A 17419-nucleotide genomic window follows, 5' to 3' on the forward strand; every position below is an offset into this window, starting at 1 on the left:
GCAGCTTCATCTTCCCAACATGGCTCCTCCTCATCCTGACAGGAGGAACCTCAGAGCTCTGTTAGGTTAAAGCTCATCTTCTGAAGTTGGGATATTTTTCCTCCAACAGGTTCCAGAGGAATCACCTCAAACCAGATGTTGGACTGGTTCAACATCACTGTCATTTGTGAATGTTAGAGCCTCATTTTCAACAGTGGAGCTATAAAGGTTGAAAAAAGTTATTATTTTGGAGAAAATCTCATCAACATCAATATTTCCACTAAATAAGAGGCAAAAAAAAAAAAAAGTTTGTTTGATAAAGGAAAAGCCTCTCAGACTCTGAGCTCAACAGCACCAAACTATTTTTTATATTAGACAATTAATTTAATTTCACATAATTATCGCGGTAGCAGCCATTTGTTTGTTAAATACTTAATGAAACATATTTACCGTGTTTGATGTTTGTTGTAAATGACGTATACTCACAAAGAACGAGGTAATTAGTCCAAGTTTGTCGTTTATTGAACGTTCAGAAACTACAGCGGCTGTGAAGAGCCACAGCAAAGGTAAAACAACCTGAACAGGTGATCAACTCTAAACCACTCGCACCTTTTTACTCTATGTCTCTTTGTCATTCAAGCACACCCGTTGCCACGGCAACTGCCTGCCTTCCACAAGCCAAGCACAGGTTACATTAAAAACATTCAGTCCGTTACAATATCAGGTTTTCAGGCTTGATATTTATTTTGCGATCATTAATAAGTGCTTCCTGAACACAGCGGTGGTTGATTAGTTAATTTTAAACTCCTGCTCTGCTCGTTATTTTGGTAATGGAATGCACAGAATTGCGAAACACCTTGTTGAAGCAATAATTACTGAGATTATTATTTTTGTTGGGTCATTCATTTGAACACTTTTTTTGATTTTGTTATTGTTGTTCTTTAATAAAGTTACGAATGTTTTGATAAGGAGTCAGAGGAGGACCTGCTGGTCTCAGCGTCCTAACGGTGTTCAGTTTGTCACCTAATGCCGAGATCGACTCAAAACCTTCTGCGATCGACGTGTTGCAGCCCTGCTATAGTAAAGCACGAACAGTTCAGAAACAATATGAAATGGGAAAAAAGCTATTTATTAACTGAATATGACATGTTTTAGATTGTTCTTGAAAAACTAATCAGTCACGGCTGATTAGTGGGTGAACTCACGGCTGCACAGTGAACCCAATGATTTTTGTTTTTTACAGCAGACAGCCGCTCCTCTCTCTTGCAGGTACTGCGTAGCCCCACTAAATCTTTTAGGGGTATGCAGTACCCTACCGTACCCCCCTACTATCACCCCTGGGTGTTATATGGTGCTAATGACAGTGTTGTTTCAGTCTTATACACACCCCGTCAAATACACTGTTACCGACTAAAATTAAAACCATTATTTTGAGAAATGTTTAACTACCATGTGTATTGATTTTAGGTCACCCAGGACACATGAAAATAGTACAATTTTAGAGAAACTTCTAAATCCACTCTTCAATGGAGTGGAGTTGCTGATACAACTACATCAGCAATATAACTACATTGGTTCAAAGCGCAGTAAGACTTTAAAGAGGACATATCACCAAAATTCACTTTTTAAATAAATTTTTTTGTGTACTTTGAGTGTCTAGTAGTACAGAAAATGTAATTTATTCTCTACCTATGCTGTGTAGATATCTTTATATTCTTTTTGGGTTATATCTTTCAGTCTTTTCAATTTTCTCCATTCATCATAACGTTTTTCATTTGCTAAACAAGGTCACGACTTCTGGCTAATCACTTTTGGGAATCTGCCTTTTTTTTCTCGTCCAAGAAGTTCTACTTTATATAGACTATAAGTAAGTCATTCACATGTGAAAATGAAGGATTTAAAAGCATGATATATCCACTTTAAAGTAAAGTCATTAAAATGTAGCTAAAAATGTTCATTTAATGTGTATTTCAGGAGAAAAAATGCGTACAAGCAAAAAAGGTAAAAATGCCCAAAACAAAAGAACAACAGAAAACATTATACATCACTTTTGCAAAACATTTTTTCATACATCAAAAGTTTTAATTGTTTTGAAGTAATTTCTGAACAAAATAATAAAGTACCTCCACACTGTTTAATTGTCGAGGCCAAATCCTCAAAAAGTCCTCTGGAAGGTTTCCGAGCAGCGGGGGGTTCCAGTTCCTGTAGATTCGAACTTGCTGGTCGTCTGCTGGCACATGGGTCTCCGATCTAAGATAGCCCACCAACAAATCATTAGCATACATCATCGGCTCATCCTCTTATGTTGCAATTAAAACTTGACAAAGTTCAGGTTGTGAATTGCAAAGTAAATGTCTTCGAGGCTGCCAGACTCGCTGATAATAATCTTTTAAGGAGGATTTCATAAATCACTCTAAACTTTTGGGGGTGGTTTTTGGATAAAGACTTCTTTACTTTCTATTCCTGAGCCTCGCTGAGCTTATGGACTGCTTGCTTTGCAGCAGGTTGCCATGACTGTCTCAACCAAAAAAAAAAAAATTTAAAATTCAATGCTAAATGAGCAGAAGTGTTAAAATGATGTAATTCCATTTCTTAAGAATCAACTCCGGCAGGACAACAGTACCCCAGCAATTTCGCTTGGTGGTCAAGGGGAAAGAATAGTTATCTTCAACAGCTGGAGAAAGTGTGGAGCTTTAACCTTTCCAATTTGCTTTAAATGGTCTCTAAACCTTTTTTGTAACTGGAGGTCATCTGTACATGTGTCACTACACGATGCCAGACTCTTTCAGTTCATCCATGCACCGTTTACCCTGCACAGCCTCTGAGCCCAGACACATTCATGTACAGACAAAGGCAACATACCCAAAATTTACATCCACACCATTTCTCCAGTGTCGTTCCCAATAAAAACGCCAACAGAACTTAGAACAAATTAGTATTTGTATACTAGATAGTGGCTTATTCTGAATTCTGCTGAAGGAATCTTTGAACTAAAGATTCCCCAAGGTTGTCATTGACAAACCGATGCTCACTGCCAGGCAGCATAGTGACAATAAATTCATTCATTCATTCATGCAAAGTGCCAAAATCACTTCCCACTGATGTAGACGCATGACGACAGAGAGCCATCTGTTTGCCGAACTCAACAGCAGGTCCTGATCAAACTATCTGAAGTTATTAATGAAAGTTTAAAGGTCAAGAGGTCAACCAAACTTCTCCCTTTTAATCCAAATCTAACAAAATTGGTGTCAATGTTTGTGTTAGGATTGTGCTGGTATGTGCAGTAATATACTAATAAAAAAAAGTTTCCAGAGGTCATCAGAGATCAACCACAGCTGCTCACAGTTACAAACTAACACATTTGGTGCCAATCAGTTCAGCTACATTTGTGCTGGTTTGTCAAGCAATAATTGTCGTTTGCACTGGTTTTGCTTTGAATGACCTCTGGAAACTATTTTAGTAATGTCTTTAAAATTATAGCAGCACAAACAAAAATTATTACTTCACAACATTTGACACCAATTTTGTTAGATTCAAGAAGGTGGGGGGTCTTTGAATTTCTAGTTATTGGTTTTACAGTCTGTAAGGTTTCCAGATTTCTTTTTTACAAATCTCTTGAAATACAAGTAGTGAATAAAAAAGAAAGTACAAAAAATATAATTTTCTCAGTGAATTTTGTTTTCTTATTTGGCCTTCTTCCACATCAGTGCAAATATGTTTTTGTATATGGAGCCCCTGTGTTTTGTAGAACAGATATTGATCCCAGTTTTAAAGTGTATTCTACAAAGGTGCAGAAGCAGTCTCAAGTTCTTACTGTGGAGGAGACACTTTGTGTGTCTCTGGGTGCTTCCAGTCAGAGTACATGTTGGATTTTGGTGGAGAGTAAACTGGAGGTGGTTCTTCATCTGAGCTGTCGGGTTCCTGGGTCTGCTCCAGAATCTGAAAAACAAGTACAAGGCCAACTTTCTAATCTTAAAAATGTATTTTTATCAAACAAATAAACAATGCAATTAAGGACACTGCTTTTATTTCCACTTTTCTGCGATCTACTTCTGTTCATACACAAATATGATTATAGTATGGGATGGGTATGATTGACGGTGCTAAGGTATTTTTCCTGGTTCTAGATCTTTTGACTGGGAGCGATGCGATTTTATTTTAATTCTTTTACAGATTATCTGTCATACAATACCATCACAACATGGTGAAAGTTTTAACATTTAAAAAAAAACCATTTCTGTAAAAGCTGCATGCTGGAGCTATGATGCTGTTCAAATGAATCCAAACCATTCATGAAATCATAAATAAGAACCTGTAACTGCCCATAAACATCTGAGGTCTGATATATTACCAATAACAGATCAAGGTATTCCTTACAAACTTTTAGCATATGCAGATGATGTCATTTTATTCATTTCAAAACCAAAGACCTCATTCGTCCCTTTACTCCAGCTGATAAATTAATTTGGTGCCTTTGCAGGATATCAGATAAACTGAAATTCTGCCGCCGTCGGAGGGTGTAGATCTGAACTACCAGTGAGAAACTCCATTTAGATCAACATTATATAAATCTGAGTGTCTTGGCAATGCAGTCACACGCAAACTATCACAACTTTTAAAGCAAAACTGGGACAAGAAAGTTATTCCAGTTATCCCAGCATAACATATATTTGCCTTCGTGTTGGTTGGATTAGGGAGATTTAGACCTCAGAAAACATTTACTGACCTCTGCCGGGATGCTGTCATCTGAGTCCGAGGTATCATCTGAGTGATGTCCTTCAATGCTCATTTGAAGTAGCTGGTCGATAGTGGCGTCCACAGCTCCTTTGTTGGAACGCAGAACACACTCAATCACCTCGTAGTCCATGGAGGGAAACATGGTCTTGAAGTCTTCCATGGCCTGATTGAACTCCAGGTGCCTGACTGGCCGGTTCGGCCTGCTGTTGTTGAGCTGCCCACTAGTAGTGCCGCCACCATCTCTACCTCCACTGCTTTCAGAGCCTTTGTTGCTGTTGCTCCGCCTGAACAGGCTGGTCATCCTTTGAGATTGGCTGTCTCAGGCGCTGCTAACCCAATCGGAATCAGAATAGACTATTGATCCCCAAGGGAAAGTTGCTTAAATTTATTTTTTAAAATTTAATTAGGATTTAAAAGATCAAATTTACAAAAAAAAAAAAAAAAAAAAAAAATCGATTGGTTGCATTTAATCTTCCATGATTTTCCAGCATTCCTCATCAGTTTCCACTAAAAGACTGACGGTCATTTCGATCTTTGAAAAAAATTAAATGTCCATCTTAGTACTTGTAAAGAGGTTGTTGGTGCGGTCAGCTCACACGAGTTGTGCTGCAGATTTCAAGGACTGGGAGAGAAGAGAGTCATCACCTAAAGAGACAACAGACAGATAAATGATGCTCATTACACAGACACTTCACAAAGGTCAAATGCATACTACTCTACTCTTACCTTTATAAAAATACATACTCATACTTTTGGTATGCTGAAGCCAGCACATAAATAATATTCATTGGATAACAGACTTATCATTCTGATATTGAATAAAACTCCAACAGCTGTTGCTCGGATAAACATTTTTGCAGCCCCTTGGAAGTTACAGAAAACCAGAAACTGCACTGTATTTTATTGAAAATGTATACGATGAAAATTGTTTTACAAGTTGAAGTCTAAAATGTGCAGCATTTTAATTTGCAATCAGACTTTCTCTGATTCCCACAAAAGGTTTTATTCTTAATTTCCTGCCAGGAAACATTACTTCTGTGAAGGTTCATTTCATTCTGGTCCTGGATGCTAACATGGTGACACTTAGTTTTTGTTTATCCCTTTTATTTTTATTTATTTATTTATCGACGACCTAAAGGCTTCTTTATTCCCTCTTTTCCTTAATGACATTGTTTTATAAGCTTGGGATACCCGCTCCTGTCCAGATTAAATTCGGTGTGTTTTTACTTAAATGTTATTTAAAAAATTGGGAAAATTCATGTTAATGGTAAGTGGCTCGAGGTTTCAAACTTTTATTCATAAAACGAAACACTGGAAGATGATGTTCCAACAAGACAAACCGTGAAATATCCGACGTCAATCACTGCACACAACATTAGCCAGCGCTGCCAGCAGCCTTTCAACAGTCAAGGCTTTACAACACCTTAGCTCTAGTAGCTAACCTGCGTCTGTGGGTCCGATCCGTCGGTACTAACATGTTGCATAGCGAGGCAGAAGCTGTTGGCATAATCATAAATGGCAATGAAAATGACTTCTCGTGGTTTTATGTTTTTAAAAGCAACAAATCACCGCTGTCAAATAAATATTCCCTCCCATCACAATGCTAGCGATCGTGGAAGTTATTTGGATTACTCACTGATTATTGAGCCCAGACTTACGTTTCCACGCGACGTACGGAAGAGCCTCAGTGGGTCTGGTTGTGATGTCAAATAATAAATCCTTTAATTCCAACACCACTGTAAGGTCTATAGCATGAACCCTTTCAGGTGTTATGGCAGTTCTATTTTTCTTCTTCTCCTTCTTTTTCTTTCTTTCTTTCTTTCTTTCTTTCTTTCTTTCTTTCTTCTTCTTCTTCTGCCCTATTATGGCGGATCACAAACAACTTCAAGGTGCATACCGCCACCTACTGCACGTGAGTGTTCTATACTCTGTATTAAACTTTTTATTTTGTCGTATGAAGACAAATAAATAGTGCTTTCCTTAATGTGTAAATATAATCTTCACTTCCCAATACTCCTTAAGACGTCATTCCTGTCCTGTTCTTCTATTTTTCTCAATCGTTCCATTTCAGGCTCATAACTTTCACAATCCATCAATAAATGTTCTACATTTTCTTTCTCTCCACATCATTAACATTTATCATTATTTTTTCCTCTCAGTTAAACATAAAGTGCCATTTAGATTAGAAGTATGGCCTACCCTTAATATCATGATTATTTCTTCTCTTCTGTTTCAATATTTTCAACACTGACTTTTGTATTTCATGACAATTTATCTTCATTCCACCCTTTGTTGCCATATTTCTGCTTCTCAACTCCTTATCACTGATTCTGATTAACAATATTCTATATTATTTTTTGCATCCTTAATAGTTTTCACTGCTCTTTTCCTTTTACATTCAATATGGTTTTCAGTTGTCAATGCATAATATTTTAAATGTCTTGTTTGCTTCTTTAAGTGCTCTACTACGTTAGTCATTCCACCAAGGAAAACCTTTTTTCTCACCTTTTACTTTTTACAGCATTTAAAATATGTTCTGCTACCTGATTCCTTATATGTTGCATTTTAACGTGGCTGGTTTTCTCAGTTTATTTGAAAATTTTCTTTCAAATGTCTTTTTAATGAAGACATTGGTGCAAATTCAAGATGGGAGACTCTCTGAATCCTCACCTGTCTGGAGAGGTTTGCTCGTCTCCACCTCATCCAGTCACAGATCAAGAATCCCTTCATGAGGCTCTTCATCCATGGATCCAACTGCTTCCCAGCCATGCTCCTACCCAAATCCAGCCAGTCTACACCGTCCCTCCTTTCTCCTCCACTGCTAGTTTATGGGCAGTGGGGTAATAAGACCTTAATCCTCGCCACAAGCGCTGTATTCAAGCTGATGGCGATTCCCCGTTTTCTGCCGGGCACCTTAGAAACCTACTTTTATTTGACTTTCAGGTCAAATAAAACTCTCCAATTGCTGCTTTTCTCTGTGCGACTCTCTCCAGATTGAATTGATTATCAGCCATATATTGATAAATATGGTACATTTTAGCAGATTCTAACCCACAAACAAATCCACAGATTGCAGACAACCACACAAAACTAAACTGAGGTAATGGAAATAACATTTGCACAAGGTAGAAAAAAAGATACCACAAATAGTCATTGGAGACAACCCTGACAAAATATATTATGCACAAATATGAAAAAAGAAATAAAATACAATTAAAATATATGTATATAAAAAAGGGGAAAGAATGGACGAGGGAAGTGTTACTTGGAGACAATAGTCAAAGATTTCTCATAAATAGGAAAAGGTGCCAGGCTTTATAGAATCTATTTTCAGAACTTCAGAAAGTAAATTATGTCTTTTCTAAGTCCATACAAAATATAATATCCTTTATCCAGTGTGAATGTGAAGGTGAGCTGGGTCTTTCCACCTTAATAAGACGGCACTCTGGGCAATTGATGATGGAAATGAGCATTCGCTGTTTGACATGTGGCAAGTCCAGCTGTGGGGCGACTCTGGAGACAACGGAGAAGTTTGACTGAAGCTCTCAGTGTAAAACTTCAGACAGTGCAGAAGACTGATTTCCAAAAATTAACTAGACAAGGGCTGGATGAAAACATAAGGATTCATTTTTACCAGTTAGCTTCGTTAAAGAACCATCTTGAAATCTTTTTGTCTGTTTTAACAGTCATTAATTATCGTACTCACTGGAAAGTGGTCGCTACCTAATGTAGACTCCCAGTTGACATCCCATTTGTATCAACTTACAAGACGATCATATATTAATGTAACACCAACACATGAAACTGTACCTTTATGTACATTTACTCTTGTACCTTGTCCCCTATCAAGGCAAACTAATGACTAAGCCTTCCTTTCTTCAAATATAATACCATTGTGGTCTGTCTTCCTACTTACCCAAAGACCATCATGGGCGTCTCGCCGTCGAGAGTCAAGGCCCCGGTCCTAATACTTGAACTTTCACCCTTGTTCTGCCCTTTCGTCCTTCACATGCTGAAGGATTTGAGTGCAGCGAGTCCCAATTCTTCACATCAGTCTTTCACTCTGCCCCTTTTGGGTCCCATTTCAAACACTTCGCACTCAAAGCCTTCAACCTGAACGAGGATTTGAAGGACACATGAGCAGAACAAAGGTGGAAGTGAGAGTATTGGGACGGGGCTTTCTGCACGTCTGCTAGCATGCAACTATACATCAGTCCAAGGGCCAGACAATTTTTTGGTCCATTTCAGAGTGGCAAAGCCTAACCACATTTTTTGAAAGCATACATGTCTAGCTAATATTTTGGTATGATGGTCCTTCTAAAGTGGCAGCTGAGTCAGTTACCGGTTCATAAAGTTAACAACCCCTATGGACAAATTCCAAAAAAACCTCCCTCCCCCCCAGAAAGGCAGGAATGAAGTTTGGTTCTTTTCTCATGCTGAGACTGAGGGGCTGGGCTGGAAAGTATTTTTTCTCTAAGGATAAATTCTGCCTAAAAAGTGTGAAAAGCACACTTCAGCATTCTTCTGTTTCTGATTTAATATTTCAGCCTTCTGTTATGCTGGAACCCTTTTTCTTCCATTTCAGCCTTCAATTTTTTTTGCTACCATGTATGACTTAACCTTTGGTCTATTAATTCAGCCTTCCCCCCCCCCCCGACTATTTCAGCCTTGAGCTTCTTTTCTATGACATTTTTTTTTCTTTTAGCCTTCAGCTTTATTCTACCGTTTCTGATTTTAGACAGGAAGTATCTCTTGTAGCTGTCTAGATCATTTCTTAAAAATTATGACTTTATGACTAACGTCTTAAAACCACAAATACCTGTTTAAACTCTATTATGCATGCGTCTTAGTGAAGTGAGTTTCTGAAATAAATGAACTTTCATCAACATTATTTAATATGACTATTTCTAAGCAGAGTTTAAGTGAGTCTTAACGGGTAACGGCAGACTTTCAAAAATAATCCCATTACATTGCTGGCAAAATGCCCCGTCAGTAAACCACTTACTACTGCAGCACCAATATGAAAACACATTCCAATAATCCCACCACCATTAAAAAAAGATAAAGTACCTTAAACACTTCATATCTTTATTTTTCCCTTTTAGAACTGTACAATTAAATATGTACATGTTATCTAAATGCTTTCATGTATAGCTGTTTGACACCCACTTAAATGATCAAATCGAAGCTTGTGTAGTTGTGAAATCCACTCTCTTTGAAAATGGTGAATGAGGGAAGGGCAGAACGACTCAAACCCACCTGCGCCCACCACACAAACAAATTTAAATTTCCAGTGTCACAGAAAACTAATTACAAATCTTATTTACAGAGAAATGGACAAAACTCAATTTAAATTCTTAAGGGCTATTGAATCAATTACTCAACTGGTAATTTCAGACTGTGGGACAAAAACACAAGCAACTGAGAAATGTTCTGACTGAATGGAGAAGTTTCTCAACAGGGTGTGCATGTCTAACCTGATCCAATGACTGGGATTTCCGTCTCCTTAAATTTTACTTGGGCAAGCTTAAGGTTATTAATTGGCATTAAAAAAAAAAAACAGTAAAATATGAGAATTGTAGCAGAACAATTAGCTCTAACATGTCAATTGGAAAAACAAGACCATGACCAAACCCATTCTGCCTCTTAAGTAAAAACAAAACTTCCTTACAGGCAGAAAATCAGTTTCAATTCTTTTAACGTGATTGTATTCAAAACAAAGCACATTGACACCATGTATACTAAATAATTTACTACTGTAAGTGCTTATCTGAGAAAAATTATTTTTCACTGGGAAGAATGTGTTGATTGTTTTGTTAAAGTGACAGAGCAGTTGTTCTTACTGGCTTAAATAATACAGCAATTACATTTTCCTTTTTAGTTTGACGTTCTTCAGTTGGATAAGTTCAAGCACGTCAGTATCTGTCACAGAAGCTGGATCCATGCCACCATCCAAATTGGGAGTTTTGCTCCTCTGCAAACTGAAATAATATTTCAGCGAGTCCTACTAAACCCTCCTCTTTGGAACTTTATGCTGCATTTATCGCACCACTACTCAGCTGCCTAAACTGCCTTTTTGATTTTGTAAGCAATCAAGAGCAGGTTAATTCAGCAGTAACAGACTTAATGTCACATCACCAGCTGGAATGATACAACAGGAACAATTCTGTGAAATATGGCTTCTTCAGAATATCAAACATGGATACGGTAACCGACTACGCTTCCCGTCTTTGTTGTGTTTGTTTCAACAACGTTTCAACTGGTGTCACAACATACATCTAAATCTAACATTTGTATAAGTTCACATAATGTCCCAACAACCTGATTTTTATGGTACAACATAAATTTTGGGTGACAGTTGAGTATCAGACCTGAATGTATAACGCCACGGCCAGCAAAACTGCATCTAGCCTGGTCTGATATTCATATTCAAATGAGAACTCAGTTTGGAAATGATTGCTCACTACATCACTGACTACAGGAGTTCTTGGATGGTTTGACATCATTACCACAAACTGATTTTAGTGAAATGTTATGGCAGCTCCAAATTACATAGCATTAAAAAAAACATTGATTCCATGTAGTGTTTCTCTCATGTACCATGTGTTCTTCAATCCCAGACTGTTCCATAAAACTCAAGGATTTGTGGAACACAACAAACCTCCCATCAAGAAGAAAAAAAAAGAAAAAGAAAAAAATCAAAAATGATCTTTGTTCCACCTTACACTTCTAATTTCTTTAGATTTACCATTAACCATTAACCCAGAGGACATGAATCTGACTTCAACTTCTGGGCCTCAGGAACAGCAGCCTAAGTCACAAGACGTTTTCCAACTGTCACAATGGTTGAGATGGAAGCAAACAGAAGATTTACTGTTCACACATTTAAAACTTCTGTACTTGTAGGATGTTGGGGTTGGGGGGGGGGGGCCCTTGAAATTGGAAGACACTATAAAATAAAGTCAATGTGTGTGTTTGTCAGACAAATACAACCTGCTGAAGTTCACATGATGGCAATGGTATACCTCCTGAAAAGAGGTCAGCAAAATGCTTCTTCTATAATAAGTGAGATTTTAATCAACTAATCTTTCATCAAAGAAAAACAGTTGGAGAGCTTTTTTTTTTTACGTCAGGAATCGTGGGATCATCTAAGAACATGCAGTCCAGATGTGGGAATAGAAAGAGCAGAGGGAAGCTACCCTTCCGTCTCACTTTGAGACAGGAATGGTCCATCTAAAGCTGCCTCATCTGTCACCCAACATCCCCACAGCACAGTCCAACTGAAAATAAATAGAGCTACCAAAACAAAAAAAAAATAAAAAAAATAAAATAAAATACAGTCAGGACTCCATGCATGCATCTGTCCTCATCTGCGGCATAACAAGCCACAGTCTGTGAAGCTGGGGGGTCTAGGGTAGAATGGGAGCTGATATATAATTTGAGCCTTTATTGTTACAATACATTCACTTTAAAAAAAAAATTACATGTACATTTGTTCTTTATGCATTTCCTGGACAAAAACAGAAGTCCATGTTCAGAGAGCTGCTGTTTGCCTGTCGACTATGCCTGAGAATAAAGTCTCTGCTGTCAGTTGAATTGAAGAGTGGAAGAGCCAATTTGAGAAAAGAGGAGAATGGGGGAACAAACACACACACACACACGAAAAAACAAAAAACAAAAAAAACCCAACACCAATCTTTTCAGTCACGTGCCTGGTACGGTTGGGATCCCCAGGATGAGCTGGGTCAGCTACTGCTGACCACAAGGAACTTCACTTTCCTTCAGTTTCTCAGTGGGTGAGTTTGTTAGCCTCCATGGTAATCAGGGAATTCAGAATCCATCCACCCAAACTGTCAGGCCTCTTTCTGCCAGAGTGCGGTTCACTGAAACCACCTGCAAAAAAGGACAAAGTTAAAAAAATAAATAAAAAAAGAGCCTAGATATACCTCCCAGAAAGTAGTCAGTCTCTTCACTGTCACCCTTTTTCATATTAATTCATTTTAAAATAAATGTCCCTTTTATGAAACAAAAGCTACAAACTCATGTGATAAGTTTAAAAAAACAAAAATCCATATTTCCATCTGTAATAGCAACCAGGTAAGATCATGTTTGTGACAAACCTCATCTCCAACAAGGTTCCACAGGTGGACAAGTGGAAGGCCAGTGTTGTTGTCGTAGTTTGAGACCTTTAGAAAAAGAAACATCAGCCAGCGGTCACTCAGTCTTCTACAATAGAAGGTTGGTCCTAATGGTACTAATGGTAGACCCACCTGTGCTAGCAAGGCGACACCTCGGGTCATTTCTTCCAGTGTGGTCGTAGCATCCGTTGAGAAACAATCCTCCCCTGTTAAACGAATGACAATTCTATGAGCTAAAATCACAGTAATTGACCCAGCATCTGGTTGTGCCACAGAAAAATTACAAAATGTCATGCAAGCGTTTTACATGACTTAAGAAAATTCAAAGTTTGTCCAAAAATTCTTTAAATATTCCTGTAAAGGAGCATGCGACAATTACTACTTAATGGGACGCAGCACTTTGCTACTAATCGTCAACACTGCAACGAGATAAGGTCAGGAAAAAGTTTTAATTAAATAGCAGGGAGAGAGAAGTAGGTCAGTTATTTGGCTTTGACAACCGGAGCGTAGATTCTGTTTGGGTTTTTTTTGGTTAAAAGAAAAAGGCGACCCACACACCACCTCTGGCAGATAATCAGGTGTTTAAATTAGCTGATGTGTCAGATTAGCTAATAGCAGCGTTAGCTAATCTACCACACCAATCACTCGATAATCGCAAAATAAACATCAAGCCTAAAAAACACAAAACTATAACAGACTGAATGTTCTGTTCTTTGTGTGGGAAATGTTTGGTGTTGAATCCTGATCCATTAATGGTGGTGTTGTAGCAACTGTGGTTTTGAATTATTCTTTAACTGTTTTTCTGTTATTTTTCCCTTTGCTGTTCCGCACTGCACTAAATTAATACCCAGATCTCCAGGTTTCATTTAGATGATGCCAGGGCAGCGCGACTATGGATGGTAAAAAGAATATCCTTTATGCCCTCCAGCATTGTGTGCATGTGCAAAATTTGCAGATGTAAACAGTAGCATGGGGTCCATATAGAGGCCACAGAACTCAACGCAGCCGCCCTGAGTTCAACTTCCATCCTGTTCCTTTCTGCATGTCCCCTCCCCTTCTCTCTGCTCATTCCCTGTCAGATTACTGTCAAATAAAGGCCACTAATGCCAAATAAATCCTTAAAAAAAAAGAACCATAATCAGAATTTTATAAATTTCTTAAATGTAAATTCTGTGTTAAAAAATTATGTTCTCAACAACTACAGTCTCCTGAAAATATCTGCAGCTGAAAGGACCAAGTTGAAGTAAAGTCTGAAAAAAACATTGGATCCTGGTCTGCCGTCTACCTGCTCTGTGTTTAAATTTTGTCTATTTGATAGTTGTATCATAAATGCAGAGCATTATGAAGACATTTTGGAATCTCCTTCAGTTTCCTACCAAGTCAAGAGGAGCTGGTGTGTTTAAAATGCACTGTAAAAATCAAAACCTCCAACATAGAAAGTCTGGTTGAGTTTAGAGGTGAGAGTACGTAATTGAACTCTAATGCAAACCAAAAAAGTGAACTCTGGTCTGCCTAAAAACGTAGGTCTCGGTTTGGTTGAAGGGAACTCTGGCGCAGTTTGAATGCAGGTTAATGCAAGTGGACCGGAGACCGCTCCAAAAGCAGGAAGCTATAGAAAGCCTCCTTATATATATATACACATACACACATTTGCACAGTTAATGGTCAAACAATTAGAGTTTGAATAATGATCACCACAAACCTGGAAGTGGAGCAACATTGTCGAGCAGTACTTCTGCACCTTGAAAGGGTAGCGTTACAAAATCCGATCTGGAAGGAAGGACCCAAATATTAAAAAAAATATATAAATGTATAGAGTTCATGAACAGAAATCACCTACCTGCACACCAACAGCATCATGATAAATTGTGATTTTAAAAAAAAAGTACACAGTTTGCTTGAAATAGTTTCAGATCAGTATTGCTTGCTGTACTGTCCAATCATCTATTGGAGACTTAACTTTACAGTGTCATATACTATTTATACCTCTTGCAGATCTAAAACACATACTTTAAAGGGGCAGTATTATGTAAAATCAACCTTTTTGAGCTTTACGTCATGTGATAATGTTATTCCTTATTCTCTATTTATGATTTGTAAAAACAGAGGGATTGTAGGTTTAAAAATGAAAAGTCACCCTGTTCTAAATAAAATACATTTGTTTTTAAAGAAGTTGTAGCATGAACTATAAATAACTTAACTACTGTGTATCAGTACTCTGATTTGGCAAGTATCTAAATTGAAGTTCTTTTACTGTGGAAAAAAACTGGTAATTCATTCTAAACTCAAGACTTGATGCTCATTGCTAAAGATGAATGTTCAAAAATAATAGTGGAGTCATGCTGAAAGCTATTCAACACAAAAAAGAACATTTAATATTATCGTTTCATAAAGGCCTTTCCATAAGGGGTGAAGTTGATTCAACAGTTTTCTCAGTGGGGTTTGGACTCCCCAGTCCTGTTTGTGATATTCATGGACAAGATCTCTGGTAGAAGTTTGGAATGGCTGATGTCTGGTTTGATAATGTTGGAGGCTCCTTGCTTTTTGCAGATGACATGCTTCTGTTGGATTGTTCAGGCCGTGACCTTCAACAAGGATGAAGGTCAGTTCCCTTTGAGGTCGAGAGCATGATTCAGTGACCCCGGCCTTAAAGGGACACTGACTGCAAAACTGAAAGAGAGCCATTTGCTAAATGCCACAATAATGAGAGAAAGATAGTCAGATTTTTTACAGTCTTCAAAATCAGAAGTGTAGATACAGAATGATCGTCTCCCATGACTGTCATGGCTGTAGAAATCTCTGATAGGTTAACTCAGTGGTCCCCAAGGTTTTTCTCCTGGGCCCCCCCAGTGGTTTCCAAACATTCTCTGGGCCCCCCTATGGATTATAAATAGCTGTTTGGTTGAACGACGTGTGTTAGCAGGGGTGCGGGTATTCTTAGAGACTCCCTGTCTCTAAGAAAGGGGAGGGGTGGGGGAAATCGACTTTTTTGGGGGCAAAATTAATGTACATAGCTGAACATAGACAACAACACCAGTAGCCTACGAGCTACTTGTTAACAAGCTTAAGGTTCTGTATTGATATTAGCTAGTCATCTTTTAGCCAACATTACCTGCATCCACCAGCTTTACTCAACTCAGTCGGTTAGTTTGGGGGAAAACTGTGAAAAGTTCTTTGTGTTTTGCTGGTTTGCTGCCGTGATTCTAACACACCTGTAGCTCCGCCCAGCAGCAGCAGGTCTCCTTCACAGGTGGAAACCCAGCGCGAGTAGCGCTCATGCTGGGTTTAAAGGCGGCTCGGAAAAACTGGTTACAACATGTTAACAACGGATTAAACAGTTTTAACTGCTGATAAAAGTGACAGAGGACACAAATATGGGAAGTGTGGAAGCCTCTACTGTATCAAATTGACATAGGAATAACAGAGAGTTGGCCATTCTAAGGTAAAAACCCAGCGCATACAGCGTTCATGTTTTCTTTTTTTTTGTTTTTTTTCATCCAGACGGTTTCCCGCGTCCCCCCTTGCAATGGCACGGTGCCTCCCCTAGGGGGCGCGCCCCACAGTTTGGGAACCTCTGGGTTAACTGATGAATTAGAGTCCATTGGAGGAAAATGTGGATGTATTTCACAGTTGGTGTGTCTGTGATACAGTGTGTCGGACTGTGCCGTCAGCAACAGAGGAGCTCCACAAAGAAATGTCCTCTCTCCCCCCTTCTTCACCCTCCATACAACCAACTTCAGCAGCTGCACTGAGACTCGTCATCTACTAAAGCCCTCAGATGATTCACCTGTGGTTGACTACATCAGTGAGGTTGATGAGGTCGAGTACAGGGCTGCTAGTTCTTAATTTTTGTGTTCATGCTTCAGTTTTCCTTTTGCTTATTAGAATGATCCATCACTCATGAAAACAACTCCCCACCTCCAAGATGAGTAACCACACAAAACCCTTCCAGGTACAGAGGTAGCTCCTTCATTACTTACAACATGGATTAAAGCTCAAAGTCATCAGGTCACATCCACATATGAACAAATGAGCATTTTAAATAATTTTAATTTTTTAAGTTCAGTGATACAAATAAGACCTGTGACTTGCCTGATTTGTCGGAGTGAATCGATCTTCACTTTGTCATAACCGCCGTAGTCGACATATCTAATCTCCACCTCATCAGTTTCCTTATAGAAGCTGATGACCTGAGCTCTCCACCAGGCCCCGTCCACTGCTGGGGCTGCACATATAACACCCACTGAAACACAAAAATAAAACCTTACTTTCAGTTGAGCAGATGTTCATCCAATTGTTAGAGTAGCAAAGTGTGACAATCAATTTTAGATTAAAAAAAGAAACAAACTCTTATTTGTCCTACAAAATATTTCTAGAAATGCGTAGGAGCTGTATCTTCATGTTCAAACATTTGAAATGAACACATGTAAAAGCCAAAGTCTCATTACTTTCTCAACAAAAATAAGAGCAAGAAAACTTTTTTTTTTTTTTTTTTTTTTTTAAGGTTTTCCTTCAGGGGGGGGGGGGAGAGGGGGGGGAACCGGCGGGGAAATACAAAGAAAAAT

At 38.4% G+C, this 17419-nt stretch overlaps 2 protein-coding genes across 13 annotated transcripts in view; both read right to left on the minus strand.

Moving 5' to 3' along the window:
* cuedc1b (CUE domain containing 1b) overlaps positions 1-6547 on the minus strand; it is a 14219-nt gene extending 7672 nt beyond the window's left edge. For 3 of the 12 annotated variants that reach the window (XM_015057957.1, XM_015057962.1, XM_015057953.1), the window contains exons 1-4: positions 6375-6546; positions 4706-5361; positions 3794-3918; positions 2103-2229 (exon numbers count right to left, since the gene is read on the minus strand). In XM_015057957.1, the coding sequence (XP_014913443.1) occupies positions 2103-2229; positions 3794-3918; positions 4706-5017 (564 nt within the window). In that variant the 5' untranslated portion in view covers positions 5018-5361; positions 6375-6546. The other 9 variants (XM_015057961.1, XM_015057959.1, XM_015057963.1 and 6 more) reach the window with 7 other exon arrangements.
* A 3243-nt stretch (positions 6548-9790) lies between these two features.
* The window catches only part of akap1b (A kinase (PRKA) anchor protein 1b), a 17807-nt gene continuing 10178 nt past the window's right edge, over positions 9791-17419 (minus strand). The window contains exons 7-11 of the mRNA XM_015057949.1: positions 16947-17097; positions 14557-14624; positions 12987-13060; positions 12837-12902; positions 9791-12609 (exon numbers count right to left, since the gene is read on the minus strand). Coding sequence (XP_014913435.1) covers positions 12547-12609; positions 12837-12902; positions 12987-13060; positions 14557-14624; positions 16947-17097 — 422 coding nt within the window. The 3' untranslated portion in view covers positions 9791-12546. The remainder of the gene's footprint in view (positions 12610-12836; positions 12903-12986; positions 13061-14556; positions 14625-16946; positions 17098-17419) is intronic.

This window comes from Poecilia latipinna, unplaced genomic scaffold (genome assembly GCF_001443285.1).
Source record: "Poecilia latipinna isolate Pla-1442-1.1 unplaced genomic scaffold, P_latipinna-1.0 Scaffold1501, whole genome shotgun sequence".
Taxonomy (NCBI): domain Eukaryota; kingdom Metazoa; phylum Chordata; class Actinopteri; order Cyprinodontiformes; family Poeciliidae; genus Poecilia; species Poecilia latipinna.